Source organism: Herpailurus yagouaroundi, unplaced genomic scaffold (assembly GCF_014898765.1).
Source record: "Herpailurus yagouaroundi ecotype Mexico unplaced genomic scaffold, PumYag 199, whole genome shotgun sequence".
In the NCBI taxonomy this organism is placed as follows: Eukaryota; Metazoa; Chordata; class Mammalia; order Carnivora; family Felidae; genus Herpailurus; species Herpailurus yagouaroundi.
Genome location: NW_024412430.1, coordinates 14,012,317 through 14,023,074, shown reverse-complemented (window position 1 = coordinate 14,023,074; position 10,758 = coordinate 14,012,317). Strand labels below are relative to the sequence as shown.

The following is a 10,758-nucleotide window of genomic DNA, read 5'->3' as shown; positions in this document are numbered from 1 at the left end:
TGCTCCAGGCTCTGAGCCATCAGCCCAGAGCCCGACGCGGGGCTCGAACTCCCGGACCGCGAGATCGTGACCTGGCTGAAGTCGGACGCTCAACCGACTGCGCCACCCAGGCGCCCCCAAGAAAAATATTTAAAAGAAAGGTTTCGGGGCCCCCAAGAAAAATATTTAAAAGAAAGGTTTCGGGGCCCCCAAGAAAAATATTTAAAAGAAAGGTTTCGGGGCCCCCAAGAAAAATATTTAAAAGAAAGGTTTCGGGGCCCCCAAGAAAAATATTTAAAAGAAAGGTTTCGGGGCCCCCAAGAAAAATATTTAAAAGAAAGGTTTCGGGGCGCCTGGGTGGCGCAGTCGGTTGAGCGTCCGACTTCAGCCAGGTCAGGATCTCGCGGTCCGGGAGTTCGAGCCCCGCGTCGGGCTCTGGGCTGATGGCTCAGAGCCTGGAGCCTGTTTCCGATTCTGTGTCTCCCTCTCTCTCTGCCCCTCCCCCGTTCATGCTCTGTCTCTCTCTGTCCCAAAAATAAATAAACGTCGAAAAAAAAAAATTAAAAAAAAAAAAAAAAGAAAGGTTTCATTTTAAAGAGACTAGCTTATCTGCTTAATGTGCGTTATTTAACTACAGTGTCCGTGATAAATAAAATGATAACCTTATATTAATTTTTACATAGAGAACCAACTTTTCAAATAATAAGGGATAAAAAGGTTAAATATTTGAAATCCAAATCTAGCTTGCTTTCCATTCTTGTGTCTCACTGAACTTTTTCATCAGGAGTAGCTGGCAGGGAATCAAATGTGATTTCCTGCCCCCTGGTGGAGGTGCTAATGCATACAGAATGGGACAAAGGCAGCCCGCTGCTTGGATTTAAAAACAACAAAAAAAAAAAACAAACCAAACCAAAACTTTGTATCATCTAAAAATGAGAAGGCAACCATTAACAAGCAGAACATTCCCCAAATCAAAATGCCTACAAAACAGTGTTCCCTAGCCAGCCAGCTTCATTTGTTCTAAGCCTCCTCTTTGCGTGATACAATATTCCCAAATTAAAAGAAAGCTGGGCCTTGGCCAGACATTTCTTTCTTTCTTTTTTTTTTTTTTTCCCCTGAAGCTTTCAATTTTTACAAATATCCAGCCCAAAAGTCAGAAAAGAGATGTACTCTTTTCCCCTCACTTCGGGGCTGCTGATGCAAAAATCTCCATCTCTGGGCCTAATCTAATTTGTATAATGACAGGCAGCTTATCCTTTCCTGGGCCTCAAGAGTATCTGCGGCTGTAGCACTGCTGAATTATTGCCAATCAGGAAGCAGCCAGGGAAGCTGAGGGCCTCTGGCCCCCGTGATCCCCAGTAATCTACATTTTAATAAGTTCGTCAAGGAGAGAAAAGGTGTCTGTTTCCTATGTGTACCTCTAATGTCCCCAAGGAGAGCACCAGTCTGTAAGGGTGACCAACAGTCGGGGCTCAGAAATTTAGGTCTGAGGAACACCCTGCATTGGCCATGCTGTCACATGACTGTGTTGCATCACTTCTAGCCAAAAATGCCTTTCCTAAGGAGGGTGGTTCACTTAGGAACGGGGTGGGGCGAGCAAAGTGCTCATCCCAGGTTAGGAGCTATTCCCACAGCTCCCTAAAACTTCCCTGAGGAAGAATTAAATGTCTTTTATCTCGAATCTTTATGTGTGGACACAACCGTTGTTCCCTAGTCAAAAATTGCAAAAAATAACGTAAGCCTCCACACAGCTGGAGCTCTCTTCTCAGACTGTCTGGGCTAAAAAGACAGAGGATGCAAATCCTGTGGGTCACATCTGGCCCAGAGTCCTGTTTCATTTGGCCTGCAGTAGGAGATCATAATAAAAACAAAACTGAATTTAGCTGCAAACATTTTGAAATCCAGAGATTGCCCATGAAAAAAACCTAGATTTCCAGCTTCTCTTGGAAATTTGGAATTCCTGGATACCTGGGGCCTTGCGGCTCTGTCCCCCTTAGACAAAGCAGCTCTGGTTTACCACCACCACCCACCCACCCCCATCCACTTGTTTCACGCCTGCAAAATGCCTGACACCTTGAGGACATTCAAACTGGGGGCCTTGGACTTGGGGGCCGTGCAGCATGACCGCATCACAGTTCACATTTCCTTACTCATTCCGCCATCAGACTAAATGTCCGAAAGATCGGAAAGATTGATGGTACTGGAAGGAGCCTTGCAACTTCACAGGTCCTGATCCACACTGACATCTTCACGGGGCTTAAAATGTTGCAAACGCTGCCATTCGTTCACTCAAGATTTGCTAAGCAAGTACTATGTGCCAGAAACAGTTCTGACCATTGGGCCGCAGAGTAGATGAAAGAGGTCCAGCGCATGCCTGAAGAATGCAGCAAAATAGCACTTCTGAGGGCCTCCTTCACGACCGGAGGGGCTTGCTTCCGCACGTACTGACCCTGGGGCGTGCCACACACGTAAATCAAGTGCAGATTTCAGCAAAATCGCACGTGACTATGTAGTATGGAACGTCAAGGTTGAAACCATGGCTGTTAATTCCTTAAATGTCAAGGTTCTTTCCTATCTGCCCAGATCAGCGAAATCCAACCAATTCCGATCTTTCAGCGAAGGCTACGCCTTGATGTGCATCTGGAAGGCTCCTGCTGGCTTAAGCCAGGCTCTCTTCAACAGGAAGGAGACACACGACCCGTGTTGTTTGGTTGGGGAGCATATCTGCTTTGATCCAGTAAAGGAGACAGCGAGGGAATGATTGTAAACTACCTACAGGAGGAGGGCAGGTTCCCAGAATGATGCTGGCCTTGAATTACAATGAGTTGGGATTGGGGCTGGGGGGCCAGGGGCAGGGATCTGGGGCAAAGCCTACATGGCCTGTCCATCTGGAAGGTGCGGCTGCCACTAAGCCCTGGCCAACTGTTTCCACACAGAGACGTGGGCCTGGTGCTGCCCACCCTCATTTTTCAAGAGAAGCCAGAAATCAGGATTCTTTTTATGCTGGCAACAAATTTGAAATTTTAAAAAACACCGCGTGGGCCAAACAAAATATGTCTGCAGGCTAAATTCAGCCAGTCTGCAGCCTCTGAACTGAAAGGCCCAGGCTCTCCGTAAAGGAAGTTCTGCCAGGGCACGCAGGCTCCAGACATCGCGCGTTAACAGAAAAAGGTGCACGATTTTCTATGGTATTACCATAAAAAGATCAAATTCTTCCTCTCGTCGAGCAATCATTTGGTTCAGGGTCTCATCGTCGGGCACTTCATCTTCTTCCTGGGGTTAAGAACAGAATGATTTAACAGGCTTTAGGGGAAAGTTTGGACAATCAGGGTGAGGTATGAAAGAGTAAAGTGGATCTGTCCTGTAGACCACAGGGATTCATTTCTCAAGCCCCAAAGAAAAGAGAAGGGTCATTGGGGGTAGTATTTGCCATCATTATTTCGCAAGCTACTCAAACCAATCTTCCCCGAGCAAAATCTGTTTAGGAAGGACACATGGTACACTATGAAAAGTACTGTGTGTGTGTGTGTGTGTGTGTGTGTGTGTGTGTGTGTGTGTGTGTGGGGGGGGGGGGTTTGGGTTTTTTTGGTGGGGGGCGGGGGGGTGGTGGTGGTAGTGTGTATCTTGATTCCACTACTTTTGAAACAAGTTACTTAACGTCTCCCCTGCTTCAATGACCTCATCTGTAAAATGGGCGTGACATTTAGTTCACAGTCAAGTTGTAAGGAAACGTAAGGGAAAAAGTGCCTGACATAAATCCTTTTAATTCTATTAAGCCGCATATAAGTGCTGATTTTCAAAACCTTATGAAACCCACCAATATGTGAAAGCTTGTGACTAGGCACAGAACAAGGCCATAAAAATCGTACAGATAGGTCAAATACAGAGCCTTTAAGATGGGTTTAATCAGTGTGTTTCAGTGGGAATTATTATGCTAACAGTTAAAGTTCTGGATGGGTGCATAAGGGGAAACAGTTTCGTTTTATGTGATATTAGACCAAAGCACATGATCTCTCTGCAAACTCCTCAGAAACCAAGTTCTCAAGTTTTCTAGAAATGCTATGACTTCCACACTTTACAAAAAAACAAAAAAATCTAAAAGTTGGGCATATACTATAGAACTTACCTTCCAAAATTATTTTTATCATATGCTGACTGAGTGTGTTAAGAATCAAATGGGCGGATCGCAGGGTATGGGCAGAAGGAGGAAAAGAGGAAAACCCACAACTTCAAATATCCAGTTTCCCAAATTATATGTGCAAAAACGAGGCACCTTGTTCTAGAAAGAGTATGAGTGTCCTAGCAGCTTCAATGACTATGGTTCTTCCCAAGATAATGTCTTATGCACGGTGTTAGAAGTGAATGCATTTCCATAGGCAAATATCTAATGACTCAAGATAATAATTCCTCGTAAAAAGCTTTCTGTTCTAGTTCGCCTCTAACCTGATTAAAGTAAATTTGTCTCAATATTGCATTTCATTTGACAAAGACCAAGCCTATCTGGCAGCGGGCTGATACTTCATGGGACGAAGAATTTGGTTAACATATCCTTTGGTGAAAAGGTGCCCTGGTTTGCTCACTACCTAGAACCCCATATTATCCACTCTCTGCCTACACAATGGGGGGCTTGCACATCCCCACGCGTAAGGTGAAAAGATTCTCTTGTAAACTGGCAAGAAGCCTGCCTGCAAGGGTCTGACCTTCACAGAGAATGAAATGGCTGGGAAGTGTGCAAAATACCTCCCTGGGGTCTTTGTATCTTAGTACTTCCCGGCCTGTCAGCCGTGCAGATAAGCAGCCTACTCGGCCTCAGTATTTGGAACCACAGCCCTTGACTGTGGTCTGTCAGTGTCTCCAAAGATCTGGACACAGGGCGCCCAGGGCACCCAGACACAGGACACAGGGCCCCCAGTAAATGGCACCACGTCTGACACACTAACAGCCTGGAAGGAGTGTGGAGCCCCAGTAATGCGGCTGGCCCCAGGCCCCACCCCAGCCCAGCCCCGGTGGCCCCTGAGGCTGGGAGACATCGACATCTCCCTGCAGCCTAGGACGGGTGGAAAGCTCCAGGCTCCTCTGCACGCCATGTTCCCCAGGCCAACCTCTACTTTCACAAGGCCAATACAAAACGAGTTAAAAGCAAAACCAGGGTAGAGCCCATGGGCTGAGTATCAGCTCTGCCCACACCTGTGTTGGGACAGTATACATCATGCAAAAAAATAATACATGTTTTTTAATTTCCAGGTGTGTAAACAAGAACACAAAATTTACCTGACAACAAGATTCTAAATCTGGACCAGTCAATTTCAAGAATCAAGCCTCTATCACGTATTCAATTTTAAGAATCAGAGTGGTGAATTATTTGAGATCACAATTTTAAAAATACGGGTGGATGTATGAATGCGTGTGCACACATATTTTTCATTATTTTAACAAAACCTAATACATAACTAATCAAATATATTAGACCTACAAGTTAGGAGGAAGCACGGTATAAAAGTGCTCTTCAGTTTGCAAAAAGATTCATTTCAGGATTCATTTGAATATCAAGATCTACTTCACATTTAGGCTCATTTCACACACGCAAAAAAATGTACGGGAGACTTTCAAATGAATTTGGTTTATAATTTATAGAAGATTTCAAAAACATATATCCTACTTAAGGCAAAATCGAACTATATCTAGTACATGCAATGAAAATAGTATTCCGTATGAATATGCTAAGGTAAACCCACTCCTCAGCTTACAAATATAGGGACATCAAACCAAATCTGTCCATCCCAAGACAATTTTATGGTAAGGATTGGTGCTGGTATTTTGCACACTTTTCTAGACTACATTAGAACTATGTCTTTTGATCTCTTTCAAATCTGTTCGGGTTGAAAATTCAGTATAGAATTACTAAAATTGGCAATCTAAAAAAAATACAAGCGACTACCTAAAGACCCCCTTAGAGGGGCGCCTGTGTCGCTTAGTGGGTTAAGCACCCGGCTTTGGCTCAGGTCACGATCTCATGGGTGCGTGAGTTCAAGCACACATCGGGCTCTGCGCTGACAGCAGAATCTGTTTGGGATTCTCTCTCTCTCTGCGCCCACCCCCCGTCCCCCACTCATACTCGTGCTCTCTCTCTCTACGTGAATAAATAAACTTAAAAAGTTAAAAAAAAAAAAAAAGACCCCCTTAGAGAAACATAAGGAATGTGTTCTTTGAACAATCTTGCCAAGTAAAGAGATTTTTTTTTTTTTTTAAGCTGGTCATTTTCTCAGCCTTTGGTCAGCTTTTACAGAAAAATTTGCACTGGAGGTCAAAGTCCTGCTTTCAGAGTGTAAGTACAAGAAAACACGTTAAGATGGCTGTGAGGGCTTGTCCTACAAACATACTGAAGAGCTTAATCAAAAGGCAAAAGACAGAGAGGGCCCAGGGTAGGGGGATGGCAGAGAGACAAGGCAAGGAGGGACCCTTCTTTCTGGCGGTGTCTACTCTCATCTGGCTGATTGTGTCCGGGTACCAGGGGCCCCTGTGCAATGCTGCATCTTCCCTACAGAAGGCGGCATTTCAGTACGATTAAGCACCCCGTCTGCGTCTCTCGGGGCGGGGGGAGCCAAGGGGGTGTGCCCTGGCTGAGCCTTGAGGTGCCTCTAGCAAAGGCTTTTAAGACACTGGTCTGGATGACTTTCAGAGGCTTTCTGTGCTTGGGATGTAAGACAGGCAGCTAATTTATTCATTTTAATCAACGCCAGCCCAGCAAATTCTTTAAAGAACGAACAGGTCGTTCTTAATCCTTCCGAGACAAAAGGCCGCTGTGAGATTTCATCAGCTCGGCTTTCTATCGTACCTCGTTTTCTTCTTCGTGCTCCAGGATGGCCTGTAGGAATGCCCTCCGCTCGTGGCTTGAAGACTTCTGATCAAACATACCCGCCTGGATCACTTTCTGATCCACGTTCAGCTTGTATTTCGCGGCCGCGAGAATCTTTTCCTCCACGCTGTTGACAGTGCACAGCCTCAGCACCCGGACCTCGTTCTGCTGGCCGATGCGGTGAGCTCGGTCTTGTGCTTGTAGATCCTGTGAGGGAGAACCACAGGCTCTGAGGGCCAGCGCACCTGCCTCAGCCCAGCGAACAAGTCACCTGCCCGAGAGACAGGGGCGCGTAGAGGGTTACTTAACCCACCCACGCTAGTGAAAAGATCTTGCTTTCATTTTTAATGTATGCAAGCCACCTTCTCTGGAAAACCTGAGTTCTTCCCTAGTTGAGGGAAGCTGGGCTCTGATCGGCCAAGCCAACCGAAATACATATCAGGTTTTGAAATCCAGGCATCAAGGTGTTTGCACCCGTCCCTAGGTTCACCATCAGATTTTGTCCCGAACTAAAACACAAAACAAACGAAGACCCCATTAAATTTGATGTCAGATTTATGACTTTGATATTACTTACAACTAACCTTAAATCTCAAGAAACACTAGACGCTGGTCTAAAGTGTTAGAGACGATTTTTAAAACATCTGTGAATTATACGTACATACAGTATACATATACACTGTACAGATAGGGACTTGTCAGGGGGCAGATCTCCATGCATCTAATTCTACCAAAGACTCCATCTTTAGTTTGGGCAATGAAAAGAATTCCCCAAATTATAGCTTGTGGAATGCTAAATTGGTCAAAGTTTTGGGGGAAAGAAATCCGGAACCAAGTACCAAAAGTGTTAAAACTGGGTATGATCTCTGACTCCTGAAATTTTGCTTCTGGTAATTTATCCTACGGGAATAATCATGGATAGGATATGCACAAAGATTTACAAATATGGGTGTACCTCTTGGCATTATATATCATTTACAATGGTTTTTAAATTTTTTTTATGTTGATTTATATTTGAGAGAGAGAGAGAGAGAGAGCCTGTAAGCAGGGGAGGGCAGAGACAGAGACAGAATCTGAAGCAGGCTCCAGGCTCTGAGCTGTCAGCACAGAGCCTGATGTGGGGCTTGAACTCAGGAGCTGTGAGGTTATGACCTGAGCCAATGTCGGATGCTTAACCGACTGAGCCACTCAGGCACCCCTGTTTTTTGTTTTTGTTTTTAAAGCAGAATTAAATCAACATTCAACAATAACAGATTGGTTAAAAAAATTAATCTTTGTATGTATGTACCATATACTATATGCATAGCACCACACAAATTAATTATAGGAGATTTAATGACACAAAGCAGTAACAAGTAAAAACGACACGTTACATATGACTACGTACACGTGGATCTCATATGTGCATATTTACGTAAACCAAGTAAAAGGCAGGAATTTACACTTCCAAGTAACGAAGAATAAAGTCATTATTAAATTTCCCTCATTTTACTTTCAAGTGGTTGAACAATTTTTTTTTTCTGCTTTAAACCTGTGTTACTCTTATAAGAAGAAAACAGTTGTAATGAATTCTTTAAATCAAACCCTTACTAAACCTAGGAGGCCGAGCTACCTGATTTCAATGCTACACCACAAAAACATCTTGGTGTGTCACTTTGATCTAGGTGATGGTCTCTGGGCCAATGTTAATTAGTGGTTTCCATGCACCCCCCGTTAGACCCGTACACGTTTTGGGGGTAAAAGTCTGTCCCCTGTATCCGGCATCCCAGATGCCCTGTTTTGCACAGAGCTGATGCTCTATAGCAGGAAGCCCAGCCACTTGGCCTGATGAATTTCCTGGCCATGCACATGGCACGAGACGGCAACAGGCCAAAGTCTGTCCAGGACACCCGTCTTTGCTGCAGGGACCTCTACAATTAAATGACTCGTAAGGCCAATATGTTTCCTCAGAAGATACCCGAGTAATATAAATATCAGACAGCTGAAACACAAACACAGCTGGGATCCAACCAAATTAGATTACGTTCCCAAAACAGGAGAAGGTGGGTTGGAGACGTACCATCCAAAGCTGGTAGGGGGAGAGGGGGTCGGAACCCTAAACTTCATTTTCAAGCTCTTAGTTCAACCATCTCTCTCGACAAACGCTCACGAGAATGGTGAAGCAGATTTCAAAACAGCGAGGTGTATGTTATCCACCTCTGATTATTCCTAGAACAGGGGTCAGTGGAATGTTTCCTGAACGGGCCCAACAATAAGTATTACTAGTAAATGTTCTAGACTGTCTGGGCCAAGAGCAAGCACTGAGCAACTGTGCTGTCAGCAAAGAGCCCACTTAGGATCCTCTGGCCCCTTCTCTCTCTGCCCCTTCCCCCACTCACACGTTTCCTCTCAAAAATAAATAAATATTTTTTTAAAGGTTAGAAAAATTATTAAAAAAAATAAAACGATCTATTTGGAAAGTAGCCAAAATTATTATTTCTAAGCTGAAGGTTTAAAAAAATTTTTTAATGTTTTTTAATGTTTACTTATATTTGAGAGAGAGAGAGAGAGAGAGAGAGAGAGAGAGTGAGTGAGTGTGAGGTGGGGAGGCAGAGAGAGAGGGAGACACAGAATCCAAAGCAGGCTCCAGGTTCCAAGCTGTCAGCACAGAGCCTGATGCGGGGCTCGAACTCAGGAACCGTGAGATCATGACCTGAGCCAATATCAGATGTTTAACCAACTGAGCCACCTAGACACCCCCAGGCTGAAGTAGTTTATAGAATGTTTAGCCTCTGAGTCTCTAAGCTAAAGTGGGGAGCGGGGGGCAGGGGATACTATGACAAAGAAAAACGTGCTTTCGTCATTGAACGGATTCTTCAGTACCTCTGAGATCGGAGTCGCCTGACACTTGGCCACACTAATTAGGTGTGATTCTATCTGCACATAAGAACATAGCCTGGGAAAAGGACCTGCAAGGTAACTTTGTGGGTGGCCATTCTGCGGTAACAAAACAGTTCAAACTCCATGGGCTAATAGTAAAGGCATCAACCCATGTTTCTGATTCGCAGTTTGGAAATGAGAGTCTTGGTAATTCCGAGGGATTTTATTGCTAATTCCACATGCGTATGTGCTGTCCTGACTTCTAGCAAGGGCCTCCAAGTAGCAACTTCTTGGCCTCTATCTTCAACTTCGCAAATGGACCTGCGATTTCATCAATAGGACTTAATTTTGATTCAACTGACTTAGGATTATTATAGACACTTTTGTTTTTCAAAGCACACTGGAACCAACAAGGTAAAAAGAGCTCCACAACTTTCATTTTGGGGACCATGCAATATTTATGCAGGGGTATAGGGTAGAAAGAGCCCAAAGCCAGGATTCACACCCAGACAGACATGGGTGACTTAATACTGACTGGTTACCTAATGTGAAATATTTTGAGGATTAGGTAGGAAATTAGGTATGCAAACTGCCTCATCGTATCCAGTGGAGTGGTGGCTTAATGAAAGTTAGCTGTCTTACTTTTTAAATGAAAAATCAGTACTTACTCTATCATTGTAAGATAACTGATTTCTGAAAGTGAAAGGAAAAAAAAAAAGTTTGCCCAAAGTAATGGCCATGTTTAAGTGACAGCCATGAAAACTCTGGTCAGCTCAGTTGTCCAAGTCAGGTGACGGTGAACCTACCTGTGGCAGATAAAAATATTTGGAGAAATGTATGTCCCAGTGCCAGGAATCTGGGGCAAATCAGACCAGAGCAAATTCGAGATATTAGCTCAAATACAGTGAAAAGTGAATGAATTGCTCATGCAATTTACTTGATTCTGGAGTTACACCTTTGGTTGCTGGTTGTAAAAGTATGTGTGTGTGTGTGTGTGTGTGTGTGTGTGTGTGTGTGTGTGTGAGAGAGAGAGAGAGAGAGAGAGAGAGAGACAGAGAGACAGA

General features: G+C 44.3%; 1 protein-coding gene across 1 annotated transcript in view; it reads right to left on the bottom strand.

Moving 5' to 3' along the window:
• SMARCA2 (SWI/SNF related BAF chromatin remodeling complex subunit ATPase 2) overlaps window positions 1-10,758 on the bottom strand; it is a 185,551-nt gene that overhangs the window by 75,598 nt on the left and 99,195 nt on the right. Inside the window, exons 26-27 of the mRNA XM_040449259.1 lie at window positions 6,815-7,042; window positions 3,175-3,252 (exon numbers count right to left, since the gene is read on the bottom strand). Coding sequence (XP_040305193.1) covers window positions 3,175-3,252; window positions 6,815-7,042 — 306 coding nt within the window. The remainder of the gene's footprint in view (window positions 1-3,174; window positions 3,253-6,814; window positions 7,043-10,758) is intronic.